The 20,095-nt window shown below is 42.9% G+C and overlaps 1 protein-coding gene across 1 annotated transcript in view; it reads right to left on the bottom strand.

Moving 5' to 3' along the window:
* Positions 1–20,095, bottom strand: part of nlgn4xa (neuroligin 4 X-linked a) — a 60,580-nt gene that overhangs the window by 25,063 nt on the left and 15,422 nt on the right. The window contains exon 3 of the mRNA XM_019857457.1: positions 12,113–12,265. Within this exon, the coding sequence (XP_019713016.1) occupies positions 12,113–12,265 (153 nt within the window). The remainder of the gene's footprint in view (positions 1–12,112; positions 12,266–20,095) is intronic.

The following is a 20,095-nucleotide window of genomic DNA, read 5'->3' as shown; positions in this document are numbered from 1 at the left end:
TATTGAGGTTAAGTGTTTAGCTACATTATAAGTAACTGAGTCTATACTGCTGACTATGGGTCGTAGCGGGACGTTTTCTTTGTGGATTTTTGGTAGACCGTAGATTAGCGGGGTGGCTTCGCCTGGATAAAGTTTGAAATAAAGTTGCTGGTCAATTAGTTTCTCTTTTTGTAACTTTTGTAGGCTTTTGACAATTTTGTTCTTGTATGTATTGGTTGGGTCGCCTTTTAGTCTTTTGTAGGTTTTCGTGTCGCTGAGCAAGTTTGAGATCTTGGCATCGTAATCTGCAGTGTTTAGTATAACTGTGCATCTGCCTTTGTCTGCTGGTAATATTGTGATGCTATCTTCTTTTTGGAGTTCTACTAAGGCTTTTTGTTCTTCTACTGATATGTTTGAGGGTGGCGGTTTTGCTGTTTTTAGCGAGGAGGCTACACTCAGGCGAATATCATCTGCTTCTGCTTTTGATAACTTGTTATTTTTGATCGCTGTTTCTACCGCTGTGATGTAGTCTGTTTTTGGTATGTTGTTAGGTGTAACTGAAAAGTTCAGGCCTTTGGCAAGCACTGTTTTCTCTGCTTCTGATAAGTCACGATTAGATAAATTCTTAATCCATTTTTCCTCACAAGGGATTTCTTCAATTTGGTCTGATTTGGCCCTGTATCTACTTGGAGTGGGTTCTTTGCGCTTAATCAAATTTTGGAACTTTTTAATTTGCCGTTTTTTGGAGATTTCATGCTGTTTTAGTTGTGAGGATTTGGTGAATTCTAAAATCTTTTGGAAAATCTCTTCTGACACCATTTGTTTCAATTTTTGTCGAATCTCTTCTGCTCTTTTGTTGAGATCTTTAATATTTGCGTTCAGTCGTCTGATTCTTTGGTTGAGAATTTTCTACGATGCAGGTCATATCAAATTATTCTGTTGTATTTACCCGGCCTTAAAGGCCGGTCCCTGAAAATACCGTCTGACATTACAACAACCCGGCGACTACATTGATTGTTTCTTCCTCCCATTTTACATTGTGGTCATTCCATGTGCTTCCAGAGCTGTGGCCCACAACTTCAATGCCTTTACATCAGCTTTAATTTACTTTGTAATAGTACTTTGTAATACTTTCATTGGAACTAAAATGAATGGAATGCGCATTGCATAGCACTATTTCTTTCTCACAAATTTTCTTTCTCTTTCCGTCTCCTGTATTCCACCCCCAACCATTCTTCGAAGGATCTTTCCGAAAGCCGATCTGAAGAAGTGCAACATCAACGTGAAACACGTCGGAGAGCCAAGCTCAGGACAGGCTAACCTTGAGGTAGAACATCACCAAAGGAGCATCTACCTGTTGAAGCCCACTGCTGAGTGGACCTCGAAGCGAGAAGCAGAAGAAAGGAGAGAAAGCAACACCCTCGAGCCGACCTTCCAAATGGAACGACCTGCCTTCACTGCGGAAGGAAAATCCAAGGCCAGGATTGGACTCGTGGGCCACCGCCGTACTCACGCAAACCCAGAACACCATCACCATCTTCACCAGTGAGGGCTCACCAAGAGAAAGAGCCAGTATTTGTCACCTCAGTCATCCGGAGTTTAGGGACCCAGTGAAAAACACAAAGAAACGTAGCTAAGCTTTGGGCTAAAGTTACCTTGTGGGATCATCATCAGTATAATGTATCGTTAAAAACATAGGCCAGAGGCTTTTGAAACCCAGCATTCTCCTTTGTCTGGGTTAATGCCTTGTCAACAAGATGACGAACTGATTGCAGTGTCACCAGATGAGCAGATCAGTCATCCTCACAGGAATTGCTCACACGGCAGATGCTAACGTGAACCTGTGAGGCTGTACTGCCGTGACGCTAACGCTCGCTGAAAAAGTCAAGGTGGAGGTCCAATTCTCTTTGCTAACCAGTGATGACTCGAGCCTCGACATTTGACTGGGAAAACTCTGATCTGCTGTCGCAATGCGGTTACGCTAGCTGTTGGCAGCAGGCCAGATCACATTGTGATGTGCTCACACGCCATCAACATCTGTACATGTTTTCTATTCCAACCAGGGCTAAATTTATTCTACTCTTTCATTACAGCATTACAAACCCGGAATCCCGAAGCAGTGAATGTAATCTCTGGGGATTATAATCGTGTTAGCCTGGACTCCACACCTGGCGCCCTCCTCCAATATGAAAAATGTCCGACAAGGAAGAATAGGACTATTGATTTGCTTCGTGCTAATGCTACGCAAGGACACTCTCACTCATTTTGGGAAATCTGAACTCAGCCATGTACGTGCATCATGTATGGGCGCATCATTGACCCAAAACACAGAGAGACACATAAATGTATGGCTGTGAAGATTTGTTTTTTTTGGCATGCTTGTTCTAGTTTTTGAGTAGCAAATGTCAGGATAATTAAGTTATAATTTCTTTCATCCATCCATCCATTTTCCGATCCGCCTTATCCTCACAAGTGTCGCTTGTGTGCTGGAGCCTATCCCAGCCGTCTTCTGGCAGCAGGCGGGGGACACCCTGAACCGGTGGCCGGACAATCGCAGGTCACACACAAACGAACATCGGCGCTCACACTCACACCGAGGGACAATTTGGTGTTTTCCATTACCCTGCCATGCCTGTTTTTGAAATGTGGGAGGAAAAAGGAGTACCCGTAAAAAACTCACATAGGCGCGGGGAGAACATGCAAACTCCACACAGGAGTTGGAATCGAACCCTGCACCTCTGCACTGTGAGGCGGACGTGCTAACCAGTCCACACCGCGCCGCCATTCGTCTTTTTAGTGCCCTTAATTATTTCAGGACAGCGTATTGTCGGCGGAAGCAAGAGATTGTGATGGCAACTATGGTTTGGTCACTATATGTAACTCAGATAGATATTGAGTTTGGGTTGAGTTCAAAATTGAATCCATTGGTATTGGAGCAACTGAGGTAACTGCAGTTACGAGTGTGTAGAGAGAAGCGGCTGGTGAAGAAAAAGAGGACGTGACAGCCCGCAAACGGAAATATTTGGAACATCCTCTCATGACGGGCCTTCTTTTCAAGTCGAACGGGCCCGGCTGTGTTGATGTACCAAGTACGAGCTTGTCTGCGGGAAGTCCATTGAAGGAGCGCGGGAGCTCGCGCGCACGAGCTCCCGCGCTCTCCAGCCATAACTGGAGTGCAATTTCCAGCCTCAAGCCTCACAATGACATCTGTATATTCACAGACACGCTTGAGTCGCTGCGACTCGAGTCGCTAAGCTAGTCATCATGCCCCGCTAGTGTTTACTGTTTCATATGACCACTTCTTCCTCAGCTGTCATTCAAGACTGCCCAGCTGGCTATCATCTGATGAAAGGCCATAGATGAGTATGCGCGATCAAAAAAAAAAACAATTAAAAAAAGCAAATGTTAATGTGGCATTTGCAGTGATTATAGATTATGGGAAGACAAAGTGAACCAAAAATAAAAAATGATCACAAGAAAAAAAAATATGATGAGTTACATTTACTTTAAGTCACATATTCCCACAATTGCATATAAGCTAATAAAACTGTTTGAAATGAATCGAGCGGAGGGCCAAAGAAACAGCAGACGAGCTATGGGTCTTGAAAAATATTTGAGCTGAGTCATAGCTACAGACTCCACATGATGATACGGTTTCAGCCGAACGGACACAGAACGCAATTAACTGAGGACTCCATGCAAATATGCCACTGAGGGACTATAAGGCCATTCATACTCATATTCACACATGCATTCATCTAAACGTATTGGAACAGTGAGGCCAATCCCTTCATTGTTGCTGTGGATTGAAAACATTGGGACATGCGATCAACAACTCCGATTGAATTGACACATATTTACATATGGTTCAGATTCACAACGGAGGAAATGGCAACGATTGTTGAAATCCACCCATTCTTCATGTGTCACAAACGTACTGGAACACATCAAGTTGCTGTCATTTCCACTTGGTTATGTCATGTCCCGTATTCATGAGCAGGTGGCAGGCACTCACTCTGCCACCTGCACACCTGTTGTGCATTTGTTTGTGATTACACCTGCTATATGTAGGCGCTCCGGCTGTCAACTCATTGCCGGAGTATTGCTTGCCGTGCCACTGCTATTGCCCATGCTCGTATTTCGTATCTCGCACTCTATTGCTATTCGCGACCATTTCGCCATCCCAGTGGGATCCTCTTTAACGCGTAGTTATTCGAAGTAAATTGTCTTATCTTTTCCTTGCCGTTTTTTGCAAGCGCTTTCTTTTCCTCACGTTACATTAATTCCTGGTTCTCGTTTTGACCAGCGTTTTGTGTTTTCCTTTTGACGGTGTTTTTTCGTTTGTAATAAATATTATTTGATAGACAAGACCTTGTTCAGTGCCTAATATTTCGGGGATCCACCTATTCTTGTTCGCTCCGTTGCGTACGAAGCAGCTCTCTCCTTCTGCCTAGTACGCAACGTGACAGATTAGGGTCGAGGTTATACTCATGCGTATTAATAAAGACATTGAATCAACAAGAATGTTCTAAATGAGACATACAATTAATTCACAGATAGCCCCCCCTCCCTCAAAAATTCGGAATTCAGAAAGACATAATATACTGCGGCAGTTGATAACAGAAGCACTGCGAGAACTGTCGTGAAGGCCCCAAAGCAAGTGCGAGTGGGGCAGGGGTGAGGGTTTCTACTGTTTGTCGAGCATATTCTCCAATCCATCCATCCAGCCATCCATTTTCTAATCCACTTTATCCTCACGATCGTCGTGGGTGTGCCGGAGCCCATCCCAGCTGTCTTCGGGCAGTAGGTGAGGGACACCCTGAACCGGTTGCCAGCCAATTGCAAGGCACACAAAGACAAACAACCATTCGTGTACACAATCACACCGAAGGACAATACGGAGTGCCCAATCGACCTGCCGTGCATGTTTTTGGAATGTGGGAAGTACCCAAAGAAAACCCACGCAGGCACGGGGAAAATATGCAATCTCCACACAGGAAGGCCGACGCGCTAACCACTCGACAACCGTGCTGGCATTTTCTCCATTTTGTGCTTAAGTCACTTCCTTACACGACTTTCTTACGCACTTTCAAGGCGCGGCGATTCTCCCGTCTCGGCTTCTGACACACCCACCCGCGTAACCTCGCGCAGCCACCGACGAGGTGTAACCCGCTGAATTCTGAGGATGCCTGTAAGTGCCAGATTGTGAGAGTTTTCCTGAGACTTGTAAATTCCATCCACAGCGATCTGTTTGGAATATATTTTAACAACGAAATGTAAAATTGTATAGCGATTGACGATTCGAAGGTGTATTTGGAGTCATTCCGTTAGTTGGAAAGCCAGTGAGCCGGCCGTTGTTAAGGTGTTGCCCAGCAACGCTTCCCACCACCTCAAAGTGCAGAGGTGCAGGGTTCAATGTGTGCTGGTAAACGCGCGTCAAATGAAATCCTTCCTGAATAAATCAAATCGATAAATCTCCAAATCTAGATGTGTACTTTGTTAACGTTAACGGCCATCTCGCCGAACAAGTAATATTTGCTTTACAAGGGACGTATTCCCATTCAGCTCGCTCGCATTCACGGAGGCGCTCACGACTCGCTCCGGGTATGACTAAATCTTTTTCTTTCAATATAAATGTTCCTGATGCAGAACTGCTTTGGTATATAAATCCTTGACTATTCATATTCAGCAGCAGAATAAAAAAATCATCATTACGGTGACAAGAGGAGCACACTCGATTTAAATGCTTGAGTCGCACGCTGGCATTGTTGACATTTCTTGACGCTCAGCATTTCGCCAATGAGAAATCAAAACATTTTGTCAAGCCATAAAATTACAGCCAATGATTGACAGTCACACCAAAAGCAAATGACCTTGTTTGGGTCTTTGCATTCCGGCAATGTGAAAAATGCTGGTTTGGCGGCCGTGTTAACGCTTGTCTGTCTGGAATGGCCATGTACACGTCAGGGTTATAATCACAGACTTGCATATGAATGGACGGACAACTAATGCCCACTTTGTTTAAGCTGAGCTTCCGTACAAATGAGAAGAAACAACTGTCATGTTTTGGCCATAAGGAATATGTCCGAATGATGTAAAACATCCTTTTTGTCTTTTCATACGTTTTGTTAACGGTTGCATTTGTGAGAGCCATTTGTTCATTCCCTTTGGTTATGCTCCACATACACACACACGCACGCACACACACACACATACACACACACACACACACACACACACACACACACACACACACACACACACGATGAAGCACTTTTCACTTGGAGCAACAGATGAGCTCGCCACGGTCTGACACTGCAATCGCAGGGAAATTCATTTGCTGCGGCGGTTACCTTTGCTGAATGAAGGCCTCACAAAAACAAACACAAACAAGAAAGAGCCCTGTCAGTGATGTGGAGTCTGAACGGTGATTTACCACACGTGGTCTCGGGCACACACCACGATCCATTTGTCTTCGTATTGATTGCTTCGCCAAAGCCACAAAAACACCAACCTCATCCCGATCATGTGTGGCAGCCATCTTTTCCCGTCCTAACAGGGAGAGAGTCTGAAGTGCAGCTGCAGCCTTTCTGTGTCATGTCAGAAGGCATCACCTCATCATCTGAATCATGACCACGGCGGAGAGTCGCCCGTGACAATTGTCATGAGACAACGGCTGCATATTTCCTGCTGTTGTCAGTCCACCACCGGGAGGCAGAGACCATCTTGGAGTGGTCATGACCTCCCGCCGGCCATTTTTGTCCTTGCAGAGTCCGAGGAGCTATGAAGGAGCTGAAAGAAGAGGGTGCGGGTATGTCGAGTACTGTACCTGCCCTCTGGCCATTGAAAATGCTTTGGAAAAGGAAAACATCACAAGATGGCAAAAGCAGGAGTACGGTACGAGAAACCAGAACTGCCTCAAAATGTGGAAGAAAACATTTTGGGATGATGATTCATTTCATACAGCGTATCACTGTTAGCCATGCAAATATGTCGACAAGGGGCTGTCATGGGTCGAGAGATTACACCAAAGAATCAAGCAAATTCTCTGATCTGTTTTTTTTTTTTTTTTTTTTTTTTGCTTTGTGCTTGGACTATGAAAAGTATTTAACCACTGCTATGATGTGGTGTCAAAGTACGCAGTCATTTTGGTTTGTTTTTGGCTTTTTTGGAACCAAAACAGAATTTGTCATGATCTGTGTTTTTGTGACTTTTCACTTCCATCTTTTCTCGTCAGCCTTCTTCCTCGTGTCCCTCCAAGCTACTGGTGTCTGTTCCAGATGTGCCTCATTGTCTTGTCAGTTTCTTTGGATTAATGCTGCATTCGAAAGAAGGCGAGAAGTTGGACTTTTCCGATTTCGGGCTAGGAAAAGTGCACTTGAATGCTCCCTTGAATTGGGAGGTCCGAGTTGCCAGAAAAAAACTACAACTCACAATAATCCGGCCCGGGCCTTCCTGTGAGGAGTCTGAAAGTTCTGCCCGTACTTTTCTTCAGGTACTCCGGCTTCCTCCCATATTCCCAAAACATGCACAGTAGGTTAATTGATCACTCCAAATTGTCCATAGGTGTGATTGTGAGCCCTACGATTGGCTGGCAATCAGTTCAGGGTGTCCCCCACCCACTTCCTGAAGATGGCTGGGATCGGCTCCGGCACCCCCCGTGCCCATCGTGAAGATAAGAGGATCAGATATTGGCTGGATGGATGATGCCAGCATACATGCATAAGCGCTAAATTTTTCCTCTTATACGTGTTTTCATGAAGCGATTTGAATGAACACCACTCAAACCTTCCACATTTGTGATATTTTAGAGTAACGCTAATAACGGTGTTGAAAATAGAGTATATGTGGGCCTTCACACATGCCTTGCTCCAATTTCAATATGTTCTCATGCACTTCAAATGAAGTGTCCAAAGCGCTTGCGAATCTAAGTAGCTTCATGACATTGATCCCATTTGTACCCTCGTCCAAAGCTAAGAAGTACTACCCACGCATGACTCGTTTTAGCTTCCTCTGGACAGTGAGGCCATTCCAGAGTTTTTACCCTTACTATAATCTTCAAAAGCATTAGCAAGCTCAATGGCACACTGCTTCACCAATGTCTCCCAAGGCCACCAAGGCAAGGTAAAAAGACTGCGATTCGCTATTTGTGTTGACAGTAACACATTTATTCCCAAATAAATACATGTCACTCTAAAAGAAAACTAATTTAATTTGATCAAAATGGTAAATGGAAAATGGAGTCCACTTATATAGCTTTTCAGCGGCACCACATTGCCGTTTGCCTTTCGGCTTAGCCATACGGTGCCCAAAGCCTCGCATTCACTATTTTGAAAACCAGAGTAAGTTGCCACATTTGGTCTACTGCTTCCAACTATGGAAAAGTTCTTTTTTTTCGTTCAAACTGGCTGACTTTATCTGTACCTCGCTGTACCGAGGCCAAAGATAAAGCCCGGGATTGTTTTCTGCGCCTCTTGGTGACTATAAATGAATTCATGGTTTCTAGCTAGCTAGCTCGCTGGTTAACTGGGGAGGAGTCTCTGCGGGGCTAGCTCTGTTTGTTGCCATGAAGGACTGGGACACCGTCAGCACAGTAACAACCGAGGTATTTGATACGTTGCCGAGATGGGCACAGTTCAATCTCTTTTTTTTGCTCATTAGCTGGCTAACCATTCAAGTTCGCTGTCTTGGTACAAAGCAACGCGCCTCCAAACCACGCTTGCGCACTCCCCGCATACCTTCATCACACAGACTGAGCTCCTCATTACGCTCAACAGTATTCTCAGATTTGTTTCCGATTCAAGTCTAAAATTTCCGAGTCGCTGATCGCTTTCCTACACCCACTCAAATTTCAATTCGAGTCGCCAACAAATGAGTGCACAAGCCTAGCTGGTCGAATATGATGGTATTATGAGTTTGCAAGGGGAGCAGCTCGGGCAGGCCTTGTGTATCTGTCATATTGGCATTTTTACCGTTGTAATTTGCATCATCGTACTGAATCTTTTTAAAGTTGTTCATGGCTAATTTTGTTCTCAGGTACAAAAAACATCAAAGTTCACCGTTGAAAAATCACAGCTTGATAGAACGCGATGGTTTTCTTGATGGACTTTTCTTTCGCTTCTTGTATGCCAAGTGTTGCTTGTCAGCTGTGGTGGAAGCCTGCTAAGCTTGCCCTGATTTTTTTTTTTTTTTTTTTGTCTGTGATTTGAGTCATTACAGAATGGATGGGGCTCATAGGGGTCTGCTTCCTGCCAACCGGTGAGTAACTGGAAGCACGATGAGGACGAAGTGGCCGCCTGCTGCCAGGAGGACGATTGTTGCCCATGTAAGCTGTCCCTTTTTCACTGCAGGAGACCTACTTTGCCCAACTAAACTCCACTCGCAATCGACACCGTTCCCCTGTGAAAAGCAGTCCTAACAGGTTTCACTCGGTACTATTTCTGCCGAAATGTAGATGATCAGTGATAGAACTCGCTGCTGGTTGCTTAGTGGTCCGAAGATGTGTCATCACTGAAACACCGTCACACTTAAAGAGTGAAACAACAAAAACAAAAAGACGGTATTTTTTGCATTGAAATAAGACTGAAAAAGTGGGGGTCGTCTTATATTCGGGGTCTAGACATTATACCCATTCACGACGCTAGATGGCGCCAGATATCATTGAAGCGAATGCTGAACTTGTCTCCCGAGGCCAAAGTGAACCCCTTTCTCGAAGAATAAAAATTAAAATAGCGGTAGCACGAAGAAGAAAAATAAAAAATAGCGGTAAGAAAGAAAGAGAAGAAAATAATAGAAAACAGAAAATGGAGAAAACGTAGCGACAATCTGGAGAAAAGAGGGTCGAAGATCGGCAGCTGAGGAGAAGTTATGATGTCATTTACATTTCAAAACCCAGAAGTCATTTATTTAGGAATGTGATTGCACTTTAGTTTACATATTTAAATGTTCAGATATTAAGATTTGAATGAGGCAAAATAACATGCTTTTTCTCTCAAATATATTATCATTTGTTTCAGATGTACTGTAATTATTTTCTGTATAAAAACTAATTTGGTGTTCAAAAAGTCTGTTTTCAAACTTGAGTCTTGAAAAAGATGGGGTTCGTCTTATAATCAGGGCCGTCTTATATTCGGGCCAATATGGTAAAATGCTAATTAATTAGCAGCCAAGCACGGGTGCTTCATCCATCAAATTACAACAGTATTCAACCCAGATGCCTTTTTCCGGTAGAAAATCGGGAAATATGTTTGCACATCTTTCAAAACATGGATTTTATATCGACCGCTGTAAGGCAATCAGCCTCAGTGATATGATTTCTTATTGATAGGGTGAGGTTAGCAATACCTTTAGGAATCATCGGCAGAACTGATTATTCACTTAATTGAGTAAATATGACGTCAACTACACCCATGCTCATCAGTCCCCGTCGATGATGCGAGACGGTGAGAAAAACACTCTGCGGCTCATGTGAGTGTCAATTAAATATCAAGCGAGTCCTCTTCGCTTCTGACTGCTTGCACTGCGTCTTAAGTCAGGTTATCCAAAGCTTCACATTAGCATGTCACAATCCATCTTCAGTGGCTTCTTTCCATATTTTTATCTGCAATCTCTCCTCTTTTTTTTTTTTTTTTTTTTTTTCCCGTTCCACACGGCAAACCTCTCACAGAACACCTTCTCCCCCTGGCTCCTAGGCAACTAAATATAGCGAGTGGTGCAGACAGGCTCGGCCTTGCAATGAATGGCAAGTAAACCGCAGCGGAGCAGCACTAGCGTGCGCACAGAGATGCGCGCTGGCGTCGCTGACAGAAAACCTCTTGCATCGACAAGAAAGGGAAAATGCCAGACAGCGACGGGGAAAAAAAAAAGGACGTTACCTGTGCAAAATGTAATTTTTCATTTACACATTTAATATTCTAATGCTACCAAGTCCTATTGCTTTTTTTTTTTTTTTTTTTTTTTAATAGATATTTCTATGGTGAAAGTCTTGTAATACAGGTAAACGAATTTAAGTGAGATGAGCCTCGGTTGAGAAATGAAAGTACAGTTGCGTGCCATTCAAACATTTCGGGCCTGATTTTGAACCACCGCGTTCGTGCGCAAAAACAGCCGCAAACACAAACCGATATGGAAGCTGATCAACTCACTGGCCGCAGCCAGGATTGCGTCTGCCAACGGTCGTGAAGTTAATTCATGTGTTATGCCAGCAGCATATGCAAATACAGTCGATGAAATGATCACGAGCACTGCGATTGATGTCAACGGAGATAAATTGTTGCGGCTGATTTTGCGTCTTAATATAGGGCATCCCATGAGCAGGTGCAAGCCAGAATCTCGCAGGCAAAATAGAGAGGCGGCGGAGAGCTCTATTTTATTCATGTCAACATTTTTGGAATGGCAACAAAAATGATCATCCGAGGCCTGGCTTGGAGCCAGTCGCGAGAAGCAGTCACCTTCGACAAAATTCATTAATATGCTTGTTTGCCTCTTCCAGTCTCCCGCAAAAAGTTGTTTTTTGCCATTTAGACAGCGAGCTTCTCCGATGGGCCTCAGCGGAAGTTGCACAAGCAAGTATTTGACATCCCGCCAATGGGTACTAAACCTAATATGTGACTTTTTGGCACATAAACACAACATTAGAGGTGTTAACGAGTGGGCGATGTGGGGTTGCCATGGCCACAACAGAGATGCGACTCTCCTCTTTGTAGCAAAAATGATTATGAAGCTGAGATGGGGCGAAAATGAGAACATGTTTTCACACTAACACATGAAGCTGTGCCATGTTGGCACTCATGTAAGCAGCTACGTGATATACGCTATCAAGAGCCCGCCGTCTCAAAGCAGTCGAAGGTGCATCAGGAATCTGTGAATAATTGTAAAATAAGTGGCATCGGTTCCCAAGTAACACAAAGGTTCACACTCTGTTCCCTGATGATGTCATTAAATATGTGAGAAACGTCATGAAAGACATCTTAACAGCAGGGTTGCTGCTTGCACCTCTTTCAATGTCCTCCACCTCATGATCATGGTGAAATAGCGAGAGTCAATTCGTCATGAAATCGATCACCCAAAGTCACTTTAAGACTCAATCAGCCCATAAGTGAAGTAATTAATAGGCCCCAAATGGGCCACTCACCCAGAACGCCGAGACGGTAGTTGATTGTGATGACAATGACGTTGCCGTAGCTCGCCAGGATGCTGCCGTCAATCATGTTGCCGGTTCCCTCCATGAAGGAGCCACCATGAATATAAACCATGACCGGCTTTAATCCGTTCTCGTCATGAATATCTGCAAATAGGACACAAGAGGTTCATGGAAAAAAAAAAAAGAAGAAAAACGGCTTCAAATGTTGACTTTCACATCGATGCGACAGGTAGACTGGTGGTCATCATTTTCCACGCATGGAAACGGAGACGTTGATTTGTAAAACTATGACACTGTGCGATAGACATCTCCTATATTTACACTTACTTGTACATACAGTATACTGACTGTATATTCATTTTGAATTAGAAAGTCAAGCAAAGTTTATGAGCAATAGCAAACAGCAAAAACATTTCATTAAATCACTCCCCGGCTTATCCTCACAAGGGTGGCGGGGCGTGCTGGAGCCTATCCCAGCCGTCTTTGGGTAGTAAGCGGGGGACACCCTGAACAGGTTGCCAGCCAATCGCCGGGCACACCCATACGAATAACCATTCCCGCTCACAATCACACCGCAGGACAATTTAAAGTGTTCCATTTTAACCTGCCGTGCATGTTTTGGGAATGTGGGAGGAAACTGGAGAACCCAGAGAAAAGCCACCCAGGCACCGGGAGATCTTCTTTCTGCATCGATTCTAATTTAGAATCAATCCAGTCTTCATGAATTAGTTGCATATTTAGAACATTTTACACGGCAAGATCCACATTACAAATCACATGAAAAAATGGAACGTTTTAAACAATTTTCAAAGGCAGGCAGTCTGTTTCAACAAAAAAAAAAATGGTAACACGAGCTGTGTGTGTGTGTGTGTGTGTGTGTGTGTGTGTGTGTGTGTGTGTGTGTGTGTGTGTGTGTGTTTTGTTGGGTTACGCATTGAAGACCACTGCCCAAAACTTTTCTTGAATGTGCTGCCTCTGTCGGTTTACAAAAAAAAAATATTAGAGGCGTAAATGGTTTTCTGCCATTAAAAAAAAAAAAAATCTGCTGTGTTTTCACTGGCGGAAATGAGATTCCATTGTAATAGCTTTCAGTTGTAACCAGCAAGGAAAAAAAAACAAAACAAAAACAAAAAAAAAAAAAACAACAGGTTCAGTCTGACAAGAGAACATTTGTTTGAATATATTTTTTTTCCTCCTTCCATAATCATTTGTACATGACAACAACGGGACTTCTCGGGGGCTTTAAATTCTTCCGCAGACTGATAAGCATTCCCACCCGCTTTAAGCCGACAATCTCAACATCTGTCTCCTCTGCGGCTGGGCCCATTTGTTCCTGTTGTTTAATTTGCAGTTTGGCCAGTTGTGATTAAACCTGGTGATTAGTTGACGGTTTGGCGGTGATTATAAATTAAGCAGCGTGTCCTTTGCATTCAACAACGTAAAATGAGTCGTCATCTTGTCGAGCCGACTCACCGCACGCCACGGGCCGTTAAAGCTGGCTCTTCCTCATGTGGGCGCGGGCGGGTGGGGGGGGGTTAAAAGGCAAATAGACAGTTACGAGGCTTGTCTTGTGATGTAGTAAAATCAGCAGTCAGAAGTCTGCAGTGGTTTATTGATCTAAGACATGTTAATAGCTATGAAAGGAAGAACAAAAAAAATGGGTGATCGTAGGTCACCATGTTCTCGTTCTGTCAGTGTGACCTTCATTGTCAAGCAGTGGTGTCCAAACAACGGCCCGGGGGCCATTTGCGGCCCACCATCCAATTTTAGCGGCCCGTGACACAGTGCCCCCCCCCCAAAAAAAACTAAAATAAAAATGACAGTTGGCATGGGCTGCAATGTGAGCTGAAAAACGTGAGGGTGGGCAGAGTGAGAAGGGGGGTTGTCAGGAAAATAGGTGCCATTACCACTAATTACTTTTTTTTTTATACACACCGAAGACATTTTTTCTAATTTCGAAGATGCAAGCAAACCATTTATGATTAAAATTATAATTTATCCTCAAAACACTTCAATTTTAGAGATCAAAAATAGTTTCTTCCACTTTGTGCTCTATTGCTGATTTATGAAGACGTCACATGGATGATCCTCAAGTCAACTGTTTGGAAAAATGGTCACCTTACTCCTCTTCGTGCGGTTCTGAATGCAGGGGATTGGATTCGACTGCTGTTACTTGCAGAGCGGTATCTACTCTGAGATTAAAAAAAAAGAAAATTCTCAATTTAACACCTTTAACAGAAAGCTGATGAAATTAACTAGACAATACAAACAATCTATAACCGCTAATTGCTTTCTTGACTGACTTGAGTGTGTTTCAAAAAGTTGACGAATTTAAAAGCGGCCCTTTCATCCTTCCATTTTTCTGTATGCGGTCCTCGGAAGTAGACCAGCAATCCAAATGTCTCTTTATCAAAGGTTACACTTGATACGACTTTATAAATGTGATGGAGACACTGTTCTCCAAAACTTTGGCACGTTAAGGCTTTTTGGGGCGAAATTTCACCAAGAAGCTAAAATGCATTCAAACCTTGAAAGGTGAATATTTTTCAACCTTTGCTAAACGTCTGAATGCCCTTTTCACACAGCCAATCATTTCCCAAGGACGTCCACTTCTATGCCTTTCTCTGGCTCTTTCGTTGCCCCTGTGCAGTGCCTCCCGCAACGTGCTGAGAACACTCGGTGACACTCAAAGCTCAGTGGCCACTTTTCTCTCACAACAACCCGTTTGAAGCATGGCAATGTTGAAGTACGGCTGGTGAATTGTAAGTCAAAGTAATTGTCTTTGTCTCCTGATGTTGACATTTGAAATGCATTTTGAAGCAAACACTTTATAAACGGAGCAAGGAAATGTAGTCATTCATTTACAGTTTGGAAATGAACGGGAAAAAAGAGAAAAAAAAACACTTTTGGAAACGTTGCCATTCAGATGGAGAACAGAAAGTTGTGCGAAAAGGACTGAAAAAACCATGCAGTTTGACATGAGCACTCGAAAAGGCTCAAATGAGGTTTACTTGCCTTGTTTTGCTCATTATTTGCTTCCCCGTCTTACCTAACTCGTCATTAGTTTCAAATGTGCCCGTCCCTTCTATCCGTCATCCTCCAAGAATTGTTCTGTTCTCCTCAAATCTTGCTCAGTTTTATGCCGTCAGCTTTGGTGTGTTTACACCCCTTCTTCCAGTCCAGTCGTTCTCGGTTTATTTGTCATTCTTTATTGTTTGCATTTGGTCCACCATGCCACGGCGACTGTAACAGAATGAAGCGAGCAACAAACCCAAGCCCACTTCCAGAAATTTGAATGTATTTTAATGACCGTATTTTCCGCACTAAAAGTCGCACCTAAAAGCCTACCATTTTCTAGAAAGCTCACAGCGCGCCTTAAAATCCAATGCGCCTTGTGTATGAAAAAAAAATTACAAAATTGGTCAATCATTGAAAGTGCGCCTCATAATCCAGTGCGAATTTTAGTGTGGAAAATACAGTATGGTATTTACGTGTCAAGAGAATTACTTTTCCACAAGCCCAAAATCCAGGAACAGCAATCATCAGATTGCAAGGTTGTTCGCCAAGCGGAAGGCCTTGAGATGCCGACCTTCATTCGATCTGCCCGCCCATAACTATTCAACTGCTCTTCATTCAGTCGGGTCTATTTTCCGTTCCCTTTCCCATTACTTTTTCCTTGTGTGTCTGGTGCTCGTGTTTCACTTCTTCTCTTTCATGTCACCTTCTACCAGGTGGGAAATGGAGAGAATAAAGAGAAATCCCAGCGGGCTGTTTCACATTCACTTCACTTTAGGTCAAATGGAAAAAAAAAAAAAAAAAAGGAAGAAAAACCAAGACGTTTGTGCCGCAAGTTACACTCGCAGCGCGGCATCTCTGTGGCATTGAATCAGATGGATTGTACCGTCGCTTGGCTCGCTGCCATCTCATAGTCGGTTCGATCTATTGAGCTCGCGTTTTCTTATGAGTTACCTTGCGACTGGAAGCGTTACTGTCACAATCAGAAGATGTGAGGATGGACAGAAGGAAGGGGCCAGGACAGGTTGAAAATGTCAGGCTGAAGAAAAAAATGTTATTAGAGGATGTTCCTGCCATAGGTGTCAAGCCTACTTTTTTTCAACCAAACCGAACAAATGTTGTCAAACATTTAAAAGCTATATATCAAATTCATTCAACCTCATTAGAATTTTTTTTTCTGTAACCCTGGCGCAAAAGATAGGCCCGTCCACTGCTCAAAAGGAAGCTAACGCAGCCGGGACTGCGTAGTGCACAGGTCGAGGGAAGAACAGACTTTAATTTGCCTCTCCCTTATTTTGTTATTTTATCATATGTAATGACAAAAAAAAACAAAACACAGAGAACATTTGATGAGACTCTACAGCAAGGGTGTCAAACTCATTTTTGGCGCGGGCTACGTTGTAGTTATGGTTTCCCTTGGAGGGCCGTTATGAATTTTGGGACACCATATAAATGTTTAATCCCCTCCACATATTACATACATAGCGCACAACAAATTGATGAATAACTAGTTTTCAAATCCGAAATTATTTGACTGTTATTATGGATTACATATGAAAATTTTGGTTCAGACTTTAGCAATCATCATGGAACTTGACATGCTTGATTTGCTTTCGCGGGCCACATAAAACGATGTGGCGGGCCAGATCTGGCCCCCGGACCATGACTTTGACACCTGTGGTCTACAGTGATAGCCAGATAATAGCAAAGCCTTGCATCGTGGAGCGATGTCTCAACTGTGAGACAAGCTTAGATGCCTGGGAAGAGCTAAAGTTAGCCTGGGTTGTTAGCTTTTAGTTTTAATATGGCTTCTGCTACGCGGTATTTAGTATTAAAATACCACCCGCACCCTGAAAATATTTTTAGGAGTGCCACCGATTAATCACAGTTTTTACTCGCTATTCCCTAAACGCTACAAAAAGCAAAGGAACGACTGTAATGTATTCAGAATGATGTTAGCATCAGGCTACACATTCAGAAAAATGCTAGCGTTCATCGCGCCGCATGATTGCAAGGCAAACAGCTCTTCCGAATCATGGGGTTAAGTTGTATGATGAAGAGTTCCTTTCTGCAGTCATGACATCACAATGTCTACACTATTTTCGGTGAGAAAGCAGATGAGTCAAATGTCGAGAGGAGATGAAGAGACAGTATCCAGTAATAGAGCAGAAGCCGAGCAGAAGATCCCGCTGCCTCAGGCTGCTGCGAGTGCAGAGGAAGAGGCTGCTCATTTTCAGTGTTTTGTTCATCCTCAACCACAGCTTGTTCTGCAACTGGCATCCTCAGCCCTCAAGGGACGAGCTTACGTTTTCACACCAAGCACGCCACCAACAAGTGGTTGACACGCAGAAAAAAAAAACAAAAAAAAAAAACACACAATCGCTGCGTTCAGCATTTGTCCCTGCTGCAAGTGACAGTCCTATCATAAATGCACGTATGAAAACATGGACGCGTCGTCATTAGCGCAGGGAGGAGGATAAAAAGATTGACAGAAATAGTGCTGATGTTTACTTTCTGTTGGCTACAAAGGCAAAAAAAAAATAGCCTGGCAAACAAACGTCTTTTCATCAGTAGTAGATGAAGAACACTTCTTCCTGTGAGAAATGTCACAGAATCACCTTGATAGTCACTGCACGGAAAAGACTTGTGCAGCTCGCAAAAGTTAAAAAAAAAACAAACTAACACAGTGACATATCGATATATAATGCCTAAAATAAATTACATTTGTGTCACTAAATAATACTTAAAACACTGAAAAGGGATTTGTCCAAATTTGCATAAATCTCAATTAATAATTCACTCCCAAAGATATATTTATATGCCTTTTCAGACACCACACATTCAATCGCAGCTACTTATTTACCGGTGTGTGTGTATATATATATATACACACAGAACATTTAAAACACTACGTCCAAGAAATCAGAATATTGATAGATATAGAAAGCGTATCGGATTATAAGGCTTTTGAGAAAATGGAATGCTTTTAGGTCCGCCTTGTATTGAGGAAAATACTGTACTCATTTTTCCAGCACTGAAAATTTTTCTGTCCATTTATTTTCCAGCATGAAGTTAACCCGGAAACCAAATTGCCAATCATTTGCAAGAGCAAAAAAACTGCCCGTCACGAACCCGGTGTATGTAGTCCATACTCTAGCTCTGTCCAGACCTTCTGTTGTATATATGTTGTATATATCTTCAGCGATCCCATTTCAAAGCTCATCCAGAGATGCAAGAAGTGGGGATACGTCAACTTTGTTCTTCATGTACCCGCAAAGAAAGCGGTCAGAAATAGTTTGGTCTTCACTGGCTACCGTCAATATTTTTTCCGAACTCAAATCATCGTCATCAATAAAACAAAATGTCCTGCATCTTCCTACGGTCACAAAGCCTTTCGGTTCTAAAGGATCAGAGGGATTGCCCAAGCCTAATCACCATATCAAGAATTTGTTGTCATTCTGTGTGACATGCTTGTGTAATCACAGAAACACATCACTCAATTGTTTTCCTCTCCTCCCACACGGGCTCAATTTATCGTCCTAAATCCCTCATCTGATGACAGGCCGGAGACTATAACATCGTGATGCACGGCCTGTGTCAGGTGCATGAGTATTTCAATAAGTCAGACATTTCTATTGATGCTGATTTTGGTCTTTCGAGCACTGACAGGCAATAAAACACACACGCGGCAAAACGGGCCTTGGGTGTAACCCAGCACTCGTAAATGGACCTTGGCTCTCGAAGCGGTTGTGCATTTAATGGACATAAGATACAAGAAGACTCAATATGGACCCTTTGTGGATGAATAGGTTCACTGCTACGGAATTTGGCTTTGTACTGTAAATTTCCGTAATCACAATCAAAGAAGTGTGGCTGGACTTTTAAGGACATCCATAAAACGCATTAAAAGACAAGGCACTGCATAAGGTATGCACAAACTCCACTCACGTTGTTCAGCAATTCGATGGAAACGATGCCATTTTCGAAATGTCCGCATTTTCAGCCTTTTTCAAATGTCATCTACAATAATATATCAGTAAAACAACATTGTCTGAATTCAATTTAGATTGTGAAGTTCTCGTGACAATGCAATTACTGTGCGGCCTCGAGATAGGAGTCTAATTTGTTCCGTTTCAAAACATCTTTCCTCACTGAAATGAATGGAAATGCCATTTTTCCGTTTCCCTCTCCCCAAAACAAACAACAACAAAGTTGTGATGTGTTTGTCATGAAAAAAAAAAACACTTTTTATGATTGTACTCTACAAAGACATTAACTACATAATACAATTATTTCAATTGAATCAAAATTAAAGAGAATAAACATATTTTGTCACACTTTGTAGCAAGCCATTGTGCTGCTCATTCTAGTGTGCCTGCTTTGAATAAGACACAGGGATGGCTATAAAGCACACGGAGACTGTTTCAGCTCCTCAGTACGGCACTAATATTAGCCACTAAAATGTATGACTGTGCACACTGTTCTATTGTCGGTCTACATGTGTTACTGTACCGCTTGTGTTCAAATATCCATTGCGTAAAGGGTTATATCACTGCAACATCGATGCTATCCCTTATGTATCTATTAGTGTTGTCTGCATTGGGGTTGACTCAGAATGCACCGGAGGTTACCATGAGGTAAGTAAACTTAGTCTTATTCAGTGATTTCATTTTAGAATCGTCTGGCAGTTGAATTGGACAATGTGGAAAATTAATTTTCTGTACACAAAGGCGGGTCTCGGGTTGTTGGCGACCTGTTGTGTGAAATGACACAAATTACCCGAATAACCAAGTGATTTCAAAAATGGTGTCAAGTGGCGTGCATGTCAATAATTAGGCGTAATCCCAGTGATTACTGTTGCAATAAGAGGTCCAAGTAACACCGCTTGAGCACATTAATTTACAATGCCACCAAAGACGGAGATTTCATGAACAAATGGTGTGAGTCTGTTGATTAAAT

Source organism: Hippocampus comes, unplaced genomic scaffold, assembly GCF_001891065.2.
Source record: "Hippocampus comes isolate QL1 unplaced genomic scaffold, H_comes_QL1_v1.1 scaffold256, whole genome shotgun sequence".
NCBI classification, from domain to species: domain Eukaryota; kingdom Metazoa; phylum Chordata; class Actinopteri; order Syngnathiformes; family Syngnathidae; genus Hippocampus; species Hippocampus comes.
The sequence above is the reverse complement of the archived record's forward strand: the minus strand, read 5'-3'. Positions and strand labels throughout refer to the sequence as shown.